Source organism: Tribolium castaneum, chromosome 10 (genome assembly GCF_031307605.1).
Source record: "Tribolium castaneum strain GA2 chromosome 10, icTriCast1.1, whole genome shotgun sequence".
In the NCBI taxonomy this organism is placed as follows: Eukaryota; Metazoa; Arthropoda; class Insecta; order Coleoptera; family Tenebrionidae; genus Tribolium; species Tribolium castaneum.
This window is the reverse complement of record NC_087403.1, coordinates 6855021-6877241: the sequence shown is the minus strand read 5'-3', so window position 1 is coordinate 6877241 and position 22221 is coordinate 6855021. Positions and strand designations below refer to the sequence as shown.

Genomic DNA, 22221 nt, shown 5'->3' with positions numbered 1-22221 from the left:
CCTGCTCTTTCACTTTCCAAGTTTTCCCTCTAAAAGCTTTGTGCTAATTTATTTAAGGTGAACGAAAAACTTGATTGTAAATACGTATTTATATCACATTGCGAAAACTCGTCGATGGGCGTTATTATAGTCACTTACAGTGTTGGGAAATTTCTCCAATAAGCAAATTAAGGCGCCAATTGCCTTACTTTGATTAAAAAACTACTTTTGGGGACAGTTTCATTGCGTCCAACCACGCAAGCAACTTTCTTTGGGGATTTTTTAAATCTGCTATTATTTTCTGTACTGTTAATTTTCAAGGCTGCTTGACCGTGAGGAGATCCGTTTCCCGCCGGGCTTCTCAGCGGACGTTGCGATTTCTTTCTTATCTGAATATCCAGTGTTGTTTTATTTTGTATAGGTACTGCGAATATAGGTATCTATTAATCCGGTGAGATTCCCAACGAGGTCATAGGTGATTGCTACAGTACTACGTTACGAAATATCGTACCTATCTTCATAAAGACATCAGATCAAAACGTGCTATCCTTAGAAATCAATAAAGTGCTCGACTAATTGGCAATGATTTGTTTATTTGTAACACCATCGCCATTAACTGACTAATTAGTTGAAATCAAGATCGAAGGACCAAGTACCTTCTCTCTGCTGGAAGCATCCGCTTTGGGTTACTTTACTAAGATCCTTGCGATCTTTAGTGGCGCAACAGCGACAATACCATTCAGATAATAAATTCCTTTTGCTCATGATCCCAAATGTAATAAGTATTACAATAATTTTAAAAAATTACTCAAAAAATGAATACTTGAAAGTTCATGTAGGTACTTGAATAGGTACTTAACGTTACATAAACATATCCACTTTGTTCAACAAGATACCTCTACTTGTTTGCAAAAAAATGTTTTATAAATACTTTTTCCCAAGAAAACGCTAAACATTAAAAGTAGAAAGCCTGTGTAATGACTTTTCCGAATAACTTTAGTTTCTTCTAATTACTTTTCTGTATAGGTACGTCATTTTTCAATGAAAGAATATTTTTGTCATGTTAAAATAACGTGCATTTACTGATTCCATAATGGCCTAGTAATCTTCAAAATATCACTTTCCCCTTCACATTTTTCAAATGGCAATTATAGATAAAAAATATATTATATTCAAAAGAATGTTAAGTATTTAAAACCAGTAGTTGATTAGCGCTTATTTAGATAATTATCTTTTCATTAAGTATTATTGACACATCTTTTTGAATTATACATAATGTAATAATATGTTCTTGAGTGAAAATTAAACTTTTTTGGTCCAAACAGTTCGGCGTTACTAGTTACGAACACGGAATACAATGGTGAAAGAGACATCCTCCTATTTGCATTCTTATAAGAGAGTTATTACAAGATTATTAACAATTTCGGAATTTTACGACTGAGAACCACTCATATAACGTATTATCAATTGCGTAGCCAAAAGGTTAATTAATATTGTACACATAGGTACACTCATGCATCGTTTAATACAAAAAGCAACCATTTATTGTAATTTCCAATATGAAATAAATAAGAATTTGCCAGTTTTCTTTGAATATTGTGTGATATTATCGTGATGCCAATCTTATCCTCATCCCCCAAGACACCTAAAAATCGTAGGAGATTTTACTGTAAAAAATTTTATTGTAAAAAAATTAATAGGACAATAGTTTTTTTTCTAATTTAGTGCAGTCGCACTACTCGTATGTATATTTCATCGTTTCTATCTATTGTTACTTACTTTCATTCTTTCGTTCTATCTAACATTCTATCATATCGTGTCCGAATACCTAATTTGCCTAAATGAGATTCCTTTTCTATTCATTGTGGCCACAATGTTCGTGGAACATATCCAATGTGGTTCGTTTTTTATCACCCATTAAATTACAAAAGATTTCCCAAATTGGTTTCAATGAAAAATGCCATTAAATTACGGCCCATTTGCAAAAACCTGTTACAGTTGATTTGTACCATAAAATATATTTAATATAAAAATTTCTAAGCGTGTTTTTTACTTAAATGGTTATTTCAAGCCAATTAAAATAAGGCACATCATTGTTACGTTTTTTAGTAACATCCGTCATATGCTTTGTACGAAAAATCAGCGTAAAACATCAATTCAACAAACTAATAACAATGAAAGATTTCAGCAGCATATTCGAAACGTTATCACGTCAAGAGCATTGAAAAAATCGCACACACTTCAGATTGTTCGTCTTGAATGTGACTGGTTCATTATAAGGGCCAATGATTATAATTTATTTGGTTTCATTGCAAGTTCTGGGAAAACAAACCGGTCTTTCATTTTGATTGGCCACAATCCGACAAAAAACTATCGTAGCGATTGCAGTTATCTCCACCTACTCGGTCAAAATTTTTACAAAATGGTGGAAGAAATTGTCTAGGACTGTGAATAACATTTGATTCAACACAAATCGTTAGTTTATTAAAGTCGCTTAAATTGTTTCAACTGATCAAGTGTTTTAACCAGTTTTGCTCTCTTTTAACCCAGTTGTCTAGGCATAATTGCGAAATCATTTCCGAACAGTCTATCAGTTAACCATTATAGTTAAGCGAAGATTTTTCCAGCAAAAATTGCAGAAAATGTTGTTTTGATGGTTTTGTAAAACTAAGGGTTTATAATTTTATTAGAAAAATAAAAATGCACGTTTTGGAAAATTTGTCTGATCCGGAGCCGAATCCGGGCCCGGACCCTCGCACGGATATCATGTCAAGCGAGGGCGGTTTGCAAGGTCTTCGGCATTTTGCGAAGTGAATGCTCTATTGTGAAGGGAAAATACAATCCGGTGGGGAATTAGTTTTCTCTCAAGTCCCCACTGAAACGTTTCACTTAAGAACAACTTTTTGATTCAATACGACCCAGTCAGTTCGAGCACGTGTTGCGATAAGTTCGCTTATTGCGCGTTCTCGCCGTCACATTTGGGGAGAATTTTCGTTCCGGTATCTACATGGGGAAGTGTTTTTAGCTCCTGCGTGTGACATTGCATCTGGATTATTATAAGTGCACTTTTATGGAAATGTTTCATCTATTTACCACCGTTACGCTTCTTCTGGCCTCTTTTGGTAAGTCGGCGATTTTTCTAAATCACGCCCAAAATCTCCCCAGCCCAATGTATGAGTATTTTGGTTCTTGTGCACACATACATTGTTGCACGCGGTTCAGAGTCATTCATTCTCGACTCTCTTTTTCAAATGAGGTTTCTGGGGAATCTGAACCAACAGCTGATGCTGTTGTGGTACTGCACATACAACGTTGTATCACACATGGACGGCGAAAACGCCGAAGGCTACTCAACCTTATTTAGTGTGAAGTGAAACTAAATGTCTAACCTTTCCAATTTAATAAGTACATTCTATGCCTTACAATTTTTTCAAGAATAATCTACCCCTATTCACTTAGTCTTTGTGCACTAGAAAGCAAGGCCACTCGTAATTATATGTCAAGGATAAGCCACATTCAGGACATTAGAGTACAGTAAATATCGATCAAAAGTAAATTGTTTAAGAAAATTCAATACCCAAGTGTCAATCGTGACGAAATCACTTTTTGCAAACTGGATGGCCGTGAGGTCCTATCTTCAAAATGTCCCTGACATTTAATAAGCATCCTTTAGGCAATAGCTTTAGGAGCATACCAACGTAAAGGCTAACTCAAAAACACTTGCGCCCAAAAACCCAGCAAATGTGAAAGTAATTCTAGTTCTAAAGCACTCAGAAATAACAAATACAGTTGACAACTAAAATCCAATAATAGGTAACAGTTATGTAGTCTTTTATATTGAAATTTTCAGCGAGATTAAAGATTAATACTGAAAGGGAGCAATCAGTTTTCGAATCTGTTTGAAAGGGAAAGGTTGGTTGATAATGAAAGCATGTACTTTTGTGCAAGATAAAGAAAATCGAATCGTTTTCATTAGTGAAAGTGATCACATTATTCGTGCTACAATCGTAAAATAAAAGAATAGAGTGTCAAAATTTTCTTGGCTAAATGCCACCGCGTCATTAACCAAGCGCAATCTGTAATTGTTCGGTGCGTCAATTATGTGACATCCAGCAACATAATATTATATGCCTGACCTTTCGCATAGCTGTGGATCTTGGTTAGGTAACAGTGCGCCTGAGGCATCCAATGTCTTACAATAATGTTTATGTTCCTATTTAGCCGCTAACTATTCATATTCCACATTAAAATATCCTAATTGATAGGCATTGAGGCCTAAAAATTGAGCAAAATTTTTAGGTCTGTGCTTTTCTTTTAACCACCTAATGAAACGAACTGACCCATATGCATATCTAATACGCCTATAACGCACTTTCAATAAGATTGCTTCATTTCATTTTTGAGGCAAATGCGTATCTAGGTATGTGTATCTGTGCCAGGTTGTGATTTTGACCCAGGCAGTTGCAAAAAACCCAAAGCGTTGCATAATGCGATATTTATTGAAGATGATTTCCCATCATCAGTTACTCCACAGACATTTCTCACGACATATTATCTAATATTATACTTTCTATTTATTAATTGTTTGAGACAATCTGGAATTGATAAAATTTTGCTCAATCAAAAACCTATTTTGCTTCCTCCTTATTGTAAATTCGCCGGTTTTGTGCATGGCTGCTAAACCGTTATTATCCAGGTGCATGTTTGCAACACTCATTATTTTGTTTACTCCACTTTTCCGCCATTAGTGTTAATTCGAACATTTTGTTCTATTTACATACACACTTTGCACAGTGACTTACTCCAGCACAAAGTGAAAAGCAATCATTATGCAGCTCGCTTTGCCTATTATTATGATCTTAATTATTCCCTACCCACTTTAAACATCGTCACTAAATGAATTAAAGAATTTTAATATTTTAACCACAATTCTAAAATTAATTATCTAATAGTTAATTTCATAGATAGCCTGAAATTTAAAAAATAATTGATATGACTAATATATTCTAATTTAAATTAAATAAACAGGTTCTCGAAACTAAGTAAATTCATGGCTAAAGTATTACTAAAGCTTACGTTTTTTTTCTAAAACCCCTGAAATATCGATTCATCACATAAAATTAATTTCCGATACACTTAAATTTCACCGTGATTCATTTCCCTGTTTTTTCATGAATCTAAGTAAAATGTAAATAATAGTAAAGTGAAAGCGATTGATTTTAAACAATATCGCAACTCCCTCACAGAAATTTAGAAACAGTGCAAGCTAATTGAAACAATAAATTTATGAAATATTGGGTTTGATGCAACTTTCTACTTACCAAAAAAGATTTGTCAAGCTTTACCCCCAGTCTAGTCTAACTCAAGTTAAATAAATAACAGAAATATAATAATAAACACTAATATAGTAGCGTGACAAGAATAATAAAAGTACAAAAAATTAGGGCAATAGCGACACCATTTTCGCCAGCGTTTGAAAATAATTGCTAGTGACAGTGTAGAACGCAGTAATTAAAACAATTATATAATTAATTAAACTGTATTTGAAATTTAAATTAAAAAAAGCTTTCAATTTGCGGCAACATACCTTGATGAGGCGCTGGAAGTTCAAGTTTCTTAATGAGAGAAGCGAACAATACAACAACCTTAAAGTATTGTAATTAGCTAATATAATAATAATAACAATATAATTGACGAGCATTGGGTAATCGTTTTGTACTATTGTGAAACGTAATAATCCCACAACTGATGTGTTTTCATGCTCGTTGCTAATTAATCACTTTTAAAAATTTTGGGTACCCATATTTTTAACACTTTCACTGCACACGTTTGTCCTATGGACACATTTTGGTACGTGGTCTGACTGTTGATACAATTCCAAATCAGACAAAATGCGGTGAAAGTAGTGTTTCTAATCACTGATTGTTTAGTTACAAGGGCACTCGGAGTTATTATTTTTAATTTCGTTGCTGGCTAGAGCTACTTTTTTGACGTTTGTTACAAAACCACTAATGTGCACCAGTTTTCACATAAAAACGCCAGTTCTATAACCAGTTTGCAAAAGTCTCGTGACCCGATCTGCGATTTTAACAATTTGTAACGTTTTTATAGTTTATTTCTTATACTATATCATAAAATGATAAACAGATCGACTAATTTGAGACTGTTATTAAAGACAGTCTATCTAGTATGTATTTACAACATTGTTTTACTATGACCAAGTGAAACCCCTACATTATTCTTAAAGGTATCACTTTCACTACGTGTCATTTCTACTTGTTTCCTCGTTTTTACTAGAGCCACTAAAACAGAGCAAATACTAGCTAGCTCGACATGACAGTCGTAATTTTGGTCACTTTAACTCAAAAATAAACTGACTAAAATAAGAAACAAAATTGTAAACTATACTACAATAGTTTAAAAATATAACAAGAAATTGATTTTTTCCCTGAGGTAACAACATAATTGCTATATGGAAATACCAAGGTATACCAAAAACTCTCCAATTTCGATGTGAAAACATTTTTAAAAATAAATAAACGAGTTTAATGTATTTTAATACGTTTTCAGTTTAATGCAAAGTACGCCAATGAAAAAATATGAACGTGTAAATGTTTTTCGAAATCTACTTTTACTCGCACAAACTGCAACATCTGCCACTACTAACTGAATCAGCTGTCAAACAGCTGAGGCTGATCGGGATTTTATTTGCTGTTACTTATCATCGAAACATTCAAAGAATCACCTTAAGCAGGTCCAATGGATTGCCTTCAAGAAATACAGGAAGGTGTAGTGCATCTTTAATTAATAAATTCGTCAGTTTGCGAACCATAAATCTAAATCAATACCGTCAAATTCAAGGATACGTGTGTATAAAATCAGGAATTAAATAATTCAGCGAATTACATCGTTATTTTGTGCTCAAACTGGTCTCAATTACCTTAACATTTAAAAATAACATTCGCTCTTAATAACGGTGTGTTTCAACAGAAAATCGTGTCCGCACTGTGGATTTAGTTAAGCAAGACGTGCTTTAAAGAGAAATTGCAACAAATTTCTAAACTTATTATAGACGTTGGAGGAAGTTGGGAAATTTATCCCTCTCGAGGAGTAATTTCAAGTTATTGAAGTTTTTTGAATCAACCACGTGATTAACCAGCAAATCTTCAAGACACATACGCTGCACCACAACCAGAGCAGAACAAGAAAACGCGATAAATACTTCTGTAAGGGAGAAATTAGCACGTTTAATTGTCATACTTATGGTGGTGCTTTAATCTGTAATTTATATAATATTTTATACTTTCACTTTTTCAAATCGAGCAGAAAAACCCCCGATTATTGATTTGCGAGTAATAAACATAAAATACGGTCGACGTCTCAATGATTTGTGTACTCAACAATATCAAGTAATAACATGTTGCAACAGCATCATGACAATGCAGCCAACTCTTTGGGAGGCTGAAGACAGGAGACGCACTCTATTAGCTCATCTCGTTCCCAGGCATTCAGCAAATATTTGCAAGACAAGTCCGTAAATCCCTTGAATAAACACAGTGGACTCGAAACCAAACAACGTAGTACCTACGCTGTTCATTAAAATATACAGTGCGTGTGTGGAATTTCGTTTTCAACAAAAGTGAAATGGACGTCTTTCCTCCGAGAAAAATTTAATTCGGTTACGTCTATCCGATATTACGTTAGTTAACAATGGCATTGTAAAAACAGGTTAATTATCCAGCAACACGGTTTATGAGAACACCCGCGCCTAGAATGGATTATAATATGTAACAGTGAAAGTAGTTACAGTTACATGTAACATTCTGTCTACACTAAAAATTTATGCAAAGTGACCTCGAATTTGACACGTTCGTTTCACTCAAATTTAAAGAAAATTTATTAAGGTCGATAATTAAAAACATATTACTTTGCTACCAAAATTGACACAACACGAAAAAGCAAGTAGAGTGAAAGTTTTTTCGAATTAATGCAAAAAATGACCTTCTCTACTTAAATTTCACGTAGATTTGTAAAAATATATGTGTGTAAGTATGTTACACGTAAAAACGTTTAATAGATGAGGCTTGCTTGGTGCTAATAACCGTGAAACTTTATTAGCGGCCGCTTAATACTTGATAATAATTGTTTTAATCACGCTCTTCGCTCCTTTCGTTATTTTTCCCTTCGTAAATGCCATCCAAGTTATTTACTAATTTAATACTAATATGCAGGCTCTAAATCTAAGGTCCCCTCGTTAATTATCAACAGATGATGCAACAATTTGCCAAATGAGCATTTAGCCTAAGGAAGATCTTCGATGATGCAAATGGAAGTAAAGCACACATTTGTAATAAACCCACCAAATAAGGTCCTGGTGTTAGGTGCGCGTTGGGAAAGTAAACAATAATTAAGATGCCTCTAATAGTCTCGAAAGTGTCTTTAGACGAAAAATTTTGTTTTGTATAAATTTCAAACAAAGTACTATTTATGCATTCATTAAAATATTATGTAATAGTTTAGTGTCTAATAAAATTCAATGTTGTTTACTAAGTGAAGATGAGGCTGTTGTAATACCCTTGCAGGCAACCAAGGTGTGGCCAAAAATTTGACAAAAATTTTCTGATTACAGAATTTTTGTAAAATATGTGGTAAAGTACGAGTTGGGCAATAATTGGGACCAGTCACATGTCATGATTACATTCTTTCAGAAAAATTGCTGTTTGTTAACAAGTTGCTCAACGCATAACTACCACCAGAGCCTGCATTTGCAGCAGAATTATGAATGCAACTGGATCTATTGTCTTAATTATTGCAATAATTTAAATTCACGAACAATGCTTTAATGTGAGTAAATGCACTTAGAGGGCGTGGTGTATCATGAAAAACCTTGGTATTATTACTCGATTCCTGAAAGTAGATCGTGTAAATAGGGCGGAAAGCAGTTTGTTATATAACTAGCGAGTTTTGAAAAGGTTAAAAACTTGCCACAAAGCAAATACCTCAGTACTATCAAAATTTCCATGCAAATTCCAAGACAGCGGCATTTGGAAATACCCAACTTTTAGCCACTTTGGCCAAGAGCCTTCAACCTTTCAAATGCCGCAAATTACTGATAAATAACGTTCTCATGAAAGTGGTAAATGATAAATGATAATAGCACTAATTCGATCGCACTCTCAAATGAAGAGTGAATGTCAAGGCTGGGTCTTGAGGCCTTGCCAAATATGTAGGCATTTATCTAGACAAAAACGAGACACTCGGACTTCGTCTCACACATAACCGATTGCGATTACGCGTGGACGCAGATACACGGAAAAAAACACATAAGGATATAGCGATTGGAAGGTCGTTTGGCCACACCCGAACAATTGCCACGAACCGACCTCGCACGTTTTCCTCCAAGACAACTATCACGAATTGGTCTATATAAATAATAATATTCAGCGAGAAAATGTAATAAGCTGCTGCTAACGCAAACATGAGAGGAAACAACATGACTTGCTTTCTGCATTTTGGGACCACTTCCTGAACGCTCGTGAAATACAATTGACTCCCGAATGAAAAACACGCAGAAAACAAGCTTTGGATCAGTCTATTACGGAATTCTAATTGAATAACTGAATAACTTTTCCAATTTTCTAAAATGTCACTTCTACCTATTTGTTAGATAATTTCTACAAAGTAGCTGGATGCAAGCGTAGGCAGGTAATTGTGATGGACTTAACATTTTGCTAATGATGTAGCCGACTATTCACTAATCATAATAGCATAATTGTAAAATCCATTATTTGTCTTCTAATTGAAGTATATCACAATGTCTCACCTTTGACACAAACCTTTAAAAATATGATTTAACCGTCTAGAAGAGAAAGGTTGAAAATAGGAAAACTCCTTTTAATGTCAAAATTAATTCAACTGTAATGTTTACAAACGCTTGGATTTTGCAATTTATTATTGTGATTCGGTTACCCAATACGTTCACGAGTTTTCATTAATACTTCCAGATGGAGTCTAGCTTTAGACCTATACCTATGATACGAAGAATCGTGCTTTTATCTTGCAACATTTTCTGGTGATGATCAATAATACCTAACACGCGTCTCACGTTACGTAAATACTTCTCAATGAAGTAATGAGTCTTTTGATTTTGACGAATTTTTGTTACGTTTAAAACTAACCTTGGATGAAAGAACTGTCTGAATACATGTACCGTTTACTAAATTACGTAACGTTTATGTTAATACCAATATGTATTTATTTATTTTGTTTTCTTATTTGAATTTCAAATTTCAACGCCCGCAAAAACACGAAAGCAAACCCTATAATAAGAAAATATTGTTTTAAATAAATTCTTGTGGTTTATACAAAAAGAACATTACGCAGCGTGTGCAATATCTCCAGCCAAAAAATCTAATTCAAATAACCTTACTATGTTACAAAATTAGAACATTTTTTTATTCTCTATTGTAAGTAGCATTAAAAATTTATTTTGGTAAGGGTATACATTTATTAAAGCCATGAAAGCGCAAAAACAATAACAATTACTGAAGTGATTAAAATTGAATTTGACAAAAAGCTGAATTTTGAAGAAAGTGTTAACAATCGATTTCTCACTTTTGTTATTTGCCAGGTAATACCTCTTATAAAACAGAAAAAATAATTCAACCTTGTCGAACTGCACATATGCAATATTCTTTTTACAATAATTATTGAGATTAATTAGGCTGACTAAAAATAATAGCTAGACCTTTGCCAGTAGCCAAAAATTATGCTTAAATTAATTAAACAAGGTTTTTTCGAATAACAAAACACGATAAGATCTTGAATGATGAAAGATCTTGATCGCTTATGGAAACACAATTGAACCTTAATATTATGTGAGAATAAAGAATAATAAATTAAATTGTAGTGGTAATGTGGGTCATTTGCGAAAACGTCTGTTATTACGCTCTGCTCCCTATGTAAAATAGAAAATTATAAATGTTTTCACTTGTTCTGGTCTATAAATCCATTTATACATGACTTGAAATTCCTGATCCGCAATTACATTTTTAAAACAATATTAAGAAAGTGAACTCCTACAACAACAAAGTGCGCACCTACTGGGCGAATTAAAAAATAAATGCCCGACTTTTAACCGGTTCTGGCTTTATCAAATTATTACAACAGCACGGCTGCTGTGCGACATTTCGTCCACCAAGTAAAGTCCAATAAGTAAATGTCAGGTTTATTTTCCCTCTCTCTACTATCGTTTGTTCGTTTCTTTGCATAGTTTGATTTATTGTAGCTTTCACGGTTGGTGCAGATGATGAAGGAACATTATTAAATGTCTTTCCTTGGAAAATAGGTATTCCAGTTAAGCCAAGCCAGTCGAACTGAGTATCCATTCAAAAATTTTTGGTCATCCTGGTTCAAAGTTCTGCAGCTAGCGCAAACCTTGACCTTTTTGGGATAATTGTTTCAAGCGCCTACTTTGTGCCATAACTTCATGGTCACCTTTATCTCATAAATAAATCGGAACAAAAACTCCCACCACGAAGAAATAAATCCAAAGCTCTGGACTTAGAATTTTTAAATTTATGTTGTGGCTTTTTTGGCATTGAACGACCAGTACTATCAAGAACAATATAGTGTAACGCCTATGTAGTTTTATTTCTGCAATAAAATAAAGCCATGTGGGTGTGTTTGATTTAATTGGACTGGGAACAGAGGAACAGAATGTTATCCGTTTTTGGCCAGTCATGTACATAAATGTAAATAATATCCTGCTAATTTGCGTTGCGTCTATGCAAGTTATTGAAGGGTCAAGATCAGGCGAAATTACTTCTAGTGAAATTACTTTCAACTTGAAAACCATTTCACCAAAACCGTTATCGATGAGGTAACAACAAGTTCAATTCTTCACTCAACTTAATGGATTATGGAGTAGTCCCATCGTAAAATAAATTAAACAGACCATTGGCTTTTTTCCAGTTTCTCGAATTGATACACTTACATAACAGATTGGTCAGGTTATTTAAAACAGTTAAATATTACTTACCAACGGTTTACATAATAGAAAGTAACTTATTGCGACCCAATTATACACATTTTTAATGGTTTCTCGTGCACACTTTTTACATAAATCTCCGTCTGGTTCTTTCTATTGTCTCTAAGTCTGCGACGTTTAAATAAACGCATTGATATCATGTGGTAACATTTTGTTAAATCGCTTTGACAAATTGGCACATAATTTATATTTGCGACACTTAAATGCACGCTATGTGAAGTTTTGCGATAAAATCAATTTGCATTCTAAGGCACAAAGGGAAGACGTCGAATGCATGCTTTATCTTCAAGAGAATATACCATAAATCTTTTCTTTAAACGCTTGTTTGTAACAGTACATTTATTTATTTGATTATGCAGTCATTTTATAGTGTATAGAAATAGTGGAATAAATCCAAAGTTTTATCTAATAAAGTGAGAGTTTAGAAAGCTGCGTAAAAATATCAGATCGACTACTGCGAAAACATTTCAAATTAATTTTAGGCGTTAACACATTATTATAATAGAGAATCAAGACTGACAATTTTTTGTGTTGACATTTTTCTGGCACTTGGAAACAAATTCAAATAAATTCCTGTTGACACGCCTATTTTGTTTCAGATATTTCTTTATGTCAGCGGAAGGTCAGCAGAAATGTAGCCTTAGGAGGTGAAGTCAAAACTGTCGCAAATTTTAACTGTCCGGAGGAATTTGGTTACTACCCTCACCCCAATGACTGCACGCAGTACTACGTATGTGTCTTTGGAGGAGCTTTGCTCGAATCTTGCACAGGTGGACTCATGTACAGCCACGAATTGCAAACATGTGACTGGCCAAGAAACGTAGGATGTGACGGTGCCGAAATATCAGGTCCAGTAGCAGCGACATCAGCGAGTCCACCCAGCAGCAGGACTCGGGAGGAATCTAGAACACGCTACACACCCCCAACACCACCCCCAGCTCAGCCGGCGGCAATCGTCACCTCCCGAGGACAACCCAGACAACTTCAGCACAACCAACAAGAAATAATAAAAGTGAGATTAAAAATTCTTGAATTGTTAGCTCTTTAATACAAAACTGTAGCAACGCCAACAGCAGCAGCTCTATGCGGATGCAGAAGAGACTCTTCCACCCGCAGAAGAGGTCGAAAGCGATCGCCAACAAAGAGTCTATCGGGGCCAACCATCAACTATTGGCCAAGTTCAAAAGGACAGAGATGGGTTAAGACATTCAAATGCAATTCCGGTAAGTTGTGGGCAGAGAGAATAAAACAAGTTATTCAAATGTATTTAGACTTACAGTGGACGCAGTGAACGCATTGGCGTTATTTCTTTTGGTACTCAACAGCAACAACAACAACAGCAACCACAACAACAGTACAGGTAAGTACTAAACAGTAAAAAAATCAAATTGACTGTTTCAACATTAGCACAATTGACGACAGACTTAGTAATGACTTGACTTTGAAGAGGAGACGTAAAAGACAGACGCAACGAAGGTAACTTACTGACCAACAAAACAACTCAAAAGTATGTTATTTCTAGTCGTATACGCTCTATTGAAACTTCGTGGCGTGGTGGCCAACAAAATTTTCAAACATCGAGACTAAACATAGGGCCTTATACTTTACAACCCCCTCCTTTACAAAACCCAGTTTTTTCCTCCAGTTATCAAAAAAGTAACTTTGTACCAAGCCCACTGATTGATGACGAATTTAAACCTTTCGTTCCCAATTATCATATAGTACCAAGTCACACAGTTGCAAAAAAGGTACCTTTCACTTCAACTAGCAACGACTATTTCACCGCTATTACAACATTTAGACCAGTGAATCCAATTTTAAGAGAACCCAACAAACTCAAGCACACTATAGATTACTACCGACATGAAAACTTAATGTTGCCGCAACACACACATATAATAAACCACAACACTTCCTCTATCAAAATAACAAACCCCAATATCAACCTATCAACTGCCAGTACCACAAGTACTCCTATGTATAGCGACAGTTCGAAAGAAGAAGAAAGTAACAAAGCGACGTCTGATTATCCCGACTTTCCTGAACAATTTTTCGGCCCCCCTGCCTCCTATTTCAATTCAAAAAACAAATACGAAAGTATTGAAAATCCCTTCGCAAATCCTCACTTTGACTTTGATAAATTTTTGTCCGGCTTGCGTGAAGAACCCCCAACTACTACTGTCTCAAGCCCAGTTAACAAGCTCAAGTCCAAACCAAAAACAACAACTCCCCCAAAAACCCAACCAAGCGACTATTATTATGAATATGAGGACGATAACGAGGGTAGACGTGAGTCAAACGACGCGCCAAAAAAAATTTATTCGAGTCAAATTAAACCCACTTTGAAAACGTTACCGAAACCAACCAATGATTACTATTACGAGGAAGAGTACGACTATCCTCAAAAAAATAATAACAAACCGGTCAATGTCAGCAAAAATGGTGAAATGAAATACTCGGCTAAATATCAAGGAAAACCTCTCAAAGCAATAAAAACGACTCGAGTTCCTCAAATTGCAACGACTTCGATGCGCCCCACGACTAAGCAATTTCTAACGAGTGAGACCTTTGCTTCGACCTCTACTGTTAGTTCGACCACACAAAAACCAAAATATACAACACGTCGCAAATCTAAACTGACAGTACCGACGACACGTTCGAGAAGCAAACCACGACAAAGACTGACTGACGATGACAAAAAGATAAGGTAATGTTCCACACACAGTGTGGTGTTTTTTGGTTGTTGTGACACTGTGACTGAATTTAGGGTTGATACCAGCAGTACCGCACCCGTACAACCCTCAGCCATTTCCACAGCCACAGCAACGGCCAGAGCTTTGTACAACAGCAGTCAGTACAATAGCAATAATTACGATCCTTACTATGCGCTGTACGATGATGACGTCGAGTTGTATAGAGATGACGGTTAGGTTTTTTTCAAAATAAGTGCACGGAAGTAATTTAAGTTTCCTTAGATTACTCGCAACAGTATAATAATAACAATAACAACGCTGCTCAAAGCCAAACACCTCACTACAGGAGGACTCCTTCGCCGGCAATCCAGTCGACTCAGGAGGAGGCCCCCAAGCGTGGCAACTCGGGTTATATTCAGAATAATTACAATAATTACCAGCCGAATTCAAATTCCGATTACAACGATGATAACAGTTACAATAGTCAAGTACGTTCAGAGCAACAATTTTATTGCAAGCATAAACTTGTTTTGGTTTCTAGGTAGAAGATCAGAACGCTTACAGACAAGTAAACAGACAACCGACAAGGTAAGTGTTGAACATTCATAAGTGTGACTAGTGCAGTAGTACCTGTGTATAAATATAATCTTAGGGGAGACAGAAATGATTTGAATTATTTAGAAGAAGCGTCGACTAAAAGAACTATTACTACTACCACAACCAGAAAAACTACCACTAGAACAACAACTTTACGAACATTTCCCCCTAAAAAGAGTACATTCGCAAGGTACTACAAAACTGAAAATTAGACGGCTTAAATCATTCATAACCATGTTAGGGCTGTAGAATCATAGCCAAAAGCTTCGTCCGTCTTTTGTAGTATCTTAAATTCCTGTATAGTCCTCGTCCTACCACAAGAAACACAAAAATGTGTAGTAGTAGTTGTACTAATCCCTAGTATAATCGCCGAGTGCTTATTGTAGTGCAAGAACTAACGGCATTAATTTAGTAAAGTGAATTGTTTGATCGTATTTTGATGCTAGACCGTTTATTTTAGCAGACCAGTCACAGCCCATGAGAACAAAACACAAGCACAGTCTATCATTAATACATTACGAGATGACCCGGGACCACATCCTCTAACTCCTCATACCATTGATCCCAAACATAATTCTAGCCTTGGACTAGACGAAACCACTACCTTCAGACCACATTTACCTGACACACAGTCCAAACAAACGGCTGTTGTTTACAAGTCAGCGCCTTTTGCGTTAACAGACGAGCATCTAACAACCGAAAAAGCCATTATATTTCATTACATTACTAAATCATCCAGGTCAACTACTCTAGTCTCTACGGAATCGCCTATTAAAACTTCAACCGCCCATAGTTTAAAAAACAAAACTTTTATCGTTCCAACAACTTATTCACCTCCGAAATTTTTCCTCAAATCTCTTTTACCTAAATCTCTTACTCATAGCACTACTCTTCCTAATTTATCAGATACTAAACCGCAAAAAACGTTGAAATCTGTGAGAAAACTAATCAGTCCTATTAACGTTAATTACGGACTGTCGACTGTAACCGGCTCAAGTTTTGAATCTGCCGAAAAGCTAGTTCCAGAAGTTGATAGTATCGGAAATAGTTTGCCTGATCGTGGTACACAAAGCAGCGAGGAAAAGCTATCGAACGAATATGTCGATGAACCAACCGAGAGTAAAGACACGAAACTTGTAACTTCTTCGGAAAGTCTGCCAGCGTCGTCAGAGGCAATCACTGTTGCCTATGACTCGAGCAAGGCTGATGATTATTATCTTGACGATGAAATAGTCAATTCTCATGAAGAGAGCAAGTTGCGACATTACGTAGAACCATATGATCGCTTTATTAATGTATCTTCCGAAACCAAACGTTTTCGCACTACTATAGAAATCCCCCCACCACACGATCTAATTGATGATAGCTTCAAGCCAAAGCAAGAACCTGACCAATCTCCAGATTATAAAATACAGCCTTATCCCAAACCAATTGCACAAACAACAACAAGAAAAACGACAACGACTTCGACTGTTAAGACCACAACTACCGACTCTCCCAACACCTCAGTTCCTGCCAGAGTATCCCGGGTTAACACTGCAATTAAATCACTAATTGCAGTCGGGGGAACGCAAAGGCAAAACGTAAAATGTCACGAAAGTCAAAATGCCGATTCAAAATGCAACGACCCAAAGCATCAGAGGTATTTATTCCTCTTAAAATAATACTGTTGCAAGAGTTAGATAATTTGCATGGATCACCGACTCTCTCTTCTCTTTTTAATCTCTTTGCACCCTTTCTCCTAACCAAACTCATACTTCTATCACGCTTTAGGTATTAAGACCAGTCAGTCACTCTATTAATTCGAAACCTATGAGACTGGAAGTTGACTTGGACTCTCTTATCCCGACATGTAACCACACCAGCACACTTAACACATATAGTTGATCTCATCTCATATACAGGAACTCTGTCATCGCATCTGGTAGAAATAATCAGGTTAATTATGAGTAAAGAAAGCAATTAATGTGCATGAGTGGTGAACTGAGACTTATTATGCACTCGCTACTTAATTGACCACAACTCATAAAACACTTCTCTTTAAGAACCAGTACTAGAGGCAGGGGATCCACGCACTACGCCAATGGAGGGAACATTGTCAACAACGAGGTTACTGTTACAGTCAATAGGGGAACCCCAGCATCGTAAGTAAAGTAAAAAAATTAACAACGACTTTGCTTTCAAAAAAAAAAAATTCCGAAATATTATATGCACACAGTACGACCAAGTCGTCTTTGAACTTTTGAAATTTTTATAAGAAACATGAGATCATAGTCTCGCGGACTTTTTCTAGTAAGTTTAATTCTCTACAACTTTTTTTGCATCTGTACCGTATTCGCAGAGGGAAAATTGGTACGTTTGAAATTTTTTCAAATATAGTTCACGAAAAATTTTTGCTTTAAGTTTATCTCTTACTATAGAGACGTTAATGCTTTTTCTGTCTGTATTTTTGTTTGTTTGTTGTGTTAACTGTTATACAAATATGATAATTTTTTCAAATTTATTGCTCTGAAAACTCAGACGGTAATGGAACGAACAACTGCTCTCTCTCTGGCGACATTACGGAAACGGGAACGGGAACCTTTAGATATTCGTAGCACAGGACTAATTAGGACTAATTCAATAAAAAACTGTATCCATGTTTTCAACTTTTATTTGCTTTTAAATTGTGAACAAGCAGTGTTTAATACAATTACAGGCGGCCTCGCCCAACTCTGAAGCCTTCCACTTCTATCGTGTCCAAGGCTTCCGAATTCATCGACATCTACAGATATCCTCCGTCTAGACCTGCCCCAATTTACCCCCAACCCCAGCCTGACAAAACTGCAGCCAAGTGCAGAAAAGACGTGTGCTTGCTGCCTGACTGCAGTTGTGGAGGAAAAGAAATTCCGGGTAGGTTACGTGCGTGTGAATAATTTATTTAAATTAAAAGAAATCGAGAATTTAAATTTAAAATAATAAAAAATAGGAAACCTACCGGTCGAAGAAGTTCCCCAAATCGTTCTCCTTACGTTTGATGACGCTGTAAATGATTTAAACAAACAGTATTATATAGAGTTATTCGAAAGTGGCCGCCGCAATCCCAATGGTTGTCCCATAACCGCGACATTTTATGTTTCTCACGAATGGACTGATTATAGCCAGGTCCAAAACCTATATGCCGATGGTCATGAGATGGCTTCACATACAGTGTCGTAAGTGACCCATTTTTGGCCCGGGGTCCTACTGAAATCTCTCACTTGCACTTTTATTACAATGCATATTACAATTTTCTAACTTGTTTCCTTCTGTCTCTGTTGCTGCTACTAACATAGGCGACCTACCTGTCGAGCAAGTGCCGCAGCTCGTGCTTCTCACCTTCGACGATTCGGTGAATGATTTGAACAAGGGCTTGTATAGCGATTTGTTTGAAAAGGGGAGAACCAACCCCAATGGATGTCCAATCGCTGCAACTTTCTACGTTTCACACGAATGGACTGATTACAGTCAGGTTCAAAACTTGTATTCTGATGGTCATGAAATTGCGTCTCATACAGTATCGTAAGTTCATTGAACAAAACTGCACAAAGTATCATCATCTATGCACCCCTTTAACCAATTGTCGATTGAAGTAGAACAGAACGTAGGCTTCTAACCCACCGCTTCAACTAATCTTTCGATTCTTAGAAATTAACAAATTCCGGCCTAATTGAGCCAAAGTAACTCAATTCTTTAACAGGCACAGTTTTGGGGAACAATTTTCCCAAAAGAAATGGACACGTGAAGTGGCGGGACAGAGAGAAATATTGTCCGCTTACGGGGGCGTTCATCTGGAAGATGTCCGCGGAATGAGAGCTCCATTTTTGTCGGTTGGAGGGAACAAAATGTTCAAAATGTTGTACGACTCAAACTTCACCTACGACTCGTCAATGCCTATTTACGAGAACAAACCGCCCAGTTGGCCATACACCCTCGATTACAAATTGTTCCATGACTGCATGATCCCACCATGCCCCACACGTTCCTACCCCGGCGTATGGGAAGTGCCCATGGTTATGTGGCAAGATCTAAACGGTGGGCGATGCTCAATGGGCGACGCTTGTAGCAATCCTCCCGATGCCGAAGGCGTTTTCAAAATGTTGACCAAAAACTTCCAAAGGCATTACACGACCAACAGGTACATAACAGAGAGATGAAGTGAAATAGCCAACAAGTCATTTTTAGAGCCCCATTTGGACTGTTCTATCACGCTGCCTGGTTCACGCAACCACACCACAAGGAAGGTTTCATCAATTTCCTCGACAGTATTTTGGAAATGAAAGATGTGTGGTTGGTAACCAACTGGCAAGCTATCCAGTGGGTGCGAGACCCAACACCAGCATCACGATTAAATTCGTTCCAACCGTTCCAGTGTGACTTTTCCGTAAGTTTTGATAGGTTGTATATTTCTAGTTGTAACTGGTAATTGTGCAGAATCGACCAAAACGGTGCAACAACCCGAAAGTGTGCAACTTATGGCACAAATCTGGAGTACGGTACATGAGAACTTGTCAGCCCTGCCCTGATATCTACCCCTGGACTGGAAACACTGGAATCCGCAGTAGCCGCATTGACAACGATATTGAAGATTAATTCTAAGGGCCACAAGAAAGTAAACTGATACAAAGTTGTTTTAAGCCAAAGCAGCGTTATTTTAAATGTTGCTAATACATAATTAAATGCATTTTGGTTTTATTCTAAGTAATGGAGAAAAATTGCACTAGGTATATCGAACGTTGTTATTACTCGGTTCTAACGTGACCTGTTTGTATGACTCATTACTATTACATTATTTCAAAGCTAATAGTACACTAGTCATTTAAAGGGTGCCAAATTTCGGCCATTTTGTTTCCTACTTAATTTCGATTTTATTTTAAATAACGTAGCTTGCTTCAGATTTCTCCATTACTTTGTAAGTGATGTTGCAATTTTTTGCACATGTTGTAGAGGTGTCGCGTTCATCGCATTATGAAAAAAACGTGATGCACTTCATACCTCATCAACATTAGGTATACCTAATAGTAAATTGTAAATACTGTAGTGGTTTATTATATTATTTAAAGATCTATTACAATAATACTGCCAATCAAAATATACTCTTAGAATATCCTCTTACCTTAGTCGCCAGAAATGGTTACAAAATCCTCCAACCCGATTAGTTTATGATCTAATTAACTATAATCTTAAAATACTTAATTTATTGTGTAATATCTGAATAATGGAAGAATTCGATTTTTTAAATGCGAACCAGTGAGTGATAATAAAGTATTTTGTTAAGATTGAATCTTGGTTTTATTTTGAGTCCAAAAGAGCACCCACAGTTTACATTATTCAACATAGTGTAATATCTTAAATTTAATAGCTTTCTATAAACCGGCCCTAAGGCTTATAGGTTCCGAGAAAAACGACGAAAACATGTTGAAATTTCCCTTTTTTCAAAGCGAAATCTAGAAAAAATACAATTTTCAGCCACCGATTTCGGCGTAGCTAAAAAAAACGATTTATTCCCTCACAAAGAGCACATCAAAGTCTATCAGATAGGATGGGTTTAAACTGTTTTTTCAAATTAACGTCTTTAAAGTAGGCAACCAAATATACATTTACAAAATTAGAGCAAGGGTATTAATTTGGCGCCATTTTTTGCATGGTCACCAATACTCAGAAATTAACCAGGATTTACGAAGCCCATAGTTAATAATGTTAATGGTACCATAGGATTTCGTGGCTTGTAAATCCCGGAATTCGTTACTGTCGAAGTACTTGTACTATTAATTAAACCTTTTGCCCCAAAGTTGGCAGTTGGACCAAATCTGGCGGCAAATTCCAAAAACTGAATTCAATAAAAATTTATTAACACGAATTCTCAAGCCAGAACATAACAATAATAAACAAATCATCGCTTAGGTGAGCGTCTTGACCTGGACGAACTCCTTGTCGATTTTTTTTTAGACTTATCTATAGATCTACTCTTCCGTTCAGGGGACCTGTATTTGGATTTTGAACAACTTTTCGATTTTTTTGGGCGTTTGCGAGGAGGTGGGGATCTCTTAGAACTCGTTGAAGGTTCATTTACTTGAGATTTTTCGTTCCTTCGTTTACTTGTGGAAGGGTGTAATTCCCGCTCAACACTTTCTGGTTCTCTAGGTCTTCGCATGCGGTCCTGATTTGTCTTAACAACATGAGATAACGTGCGTTTTAGAAATTTCACGTTAGGCTTATTTCTGGTCGACTCGTTTGTATGCAATTCCCATTTGCTCTTGAATCTGCGGGCGTCTTTGAGCAGAGCCTCCACGACAACTTCACTGAAATAATAAATCAATTTGGCTCGACTCGTAAATGTGGAATTTTACTCGGGAACTATCATTGTGGTTGCTTGTTTTGCTACGATAAACTCAACAGGACAAAGAGTGAGGTTAGGTTTCCATATTTCAAGGAACCGTATAAGTCCTTGCTTAAGCCTAACTCCAACCTATTAAACTGGGATTAAACATGACGGTTTAATTAATTAAATTGATTATCTTTGGTTTTTATATTTGTTCTGAATTGTTTTTTGTCGAAAGATGATCGAGGACCACGTGACTTTAATCTAAGCAGCGATTTGCTCTTCCCTTATACACGTGATTTGAAACTGCGCGCGAAAAATGCGGTGAAAAATGGTGCTGGCACCCTGAACATTACAGTCGACCAGACAATCGCTGCGCACATGAAGCTAAGCATCTTAATGAATTTTTAAAGATTTTTTAAGATTTCCCGATTTCGCAAACTTTATTTTTTTTTCACCCTCTTTATATCCCGCAATTTTCTTTATTTTGCAGGAGATTAAACCCTCCGATAGGGTCTTCGACTGTAAAAAAATCATGTTCGGACAAACACCCCTTAGGACCT

At 36.2% G+C, this 22221-nt stretch overlaps 1 protein-coding gene and 1 non-coding gene across 12 annotated transcripts; one reads left to right on the top strand and one right to left on the bottom strand.

The window, feature by feature from the left end:
• Positions 1–2842: 2842 nt before the first annotated feature.
• Positions 2843–20620, top strand: Cda5 (Chitin deacetylase-like 5). 11 transcript variants are annotated; one of them, XM_064359204.1, is made up of 17 exons: positions 2843–3101; positions 12628–13040; positions 13090–13251; positions 13300–13388; positions 13436–13504; positions 13551–14735; positions 14796–14953; positions 15004–15209; positions 15263–15309; positions 15374–15508; positions 15779–16960; positions 17364–17462; positions 18017–18210; positions 18287–18512; positions 19037–19474; positions 19522–19720; positions 19771–20620. In XM_064359204.1, exons 1-17 carry the CDS (start codon positions 3050–3052, stop codon positions 19927–19929), a joined length of 5013 nt encoding a protein of 1670 aa, XP_064215274.1. In that variant the 5' UTR covers positions 2843–3049; the 3' UTR covers positions 19930–20620.
• Positions 20621–21171: 551 nt separating this feature from the next.
• Positions 21172–21966, bottom strand: LOC103314962 (uncharacterized). The gene is made up of 2 exons (XR_010335580.1): positions 21687–21966; positions 21172–21638 (listed from the first exon to the last, which is right to left on the bottom strand). It is a non-coding gene; the product is annotated as an uncharacterized LOC103314962 (transcript).
• Between the last annotated feature and the right edge of the window lie 255 nt (positions 21967–22221).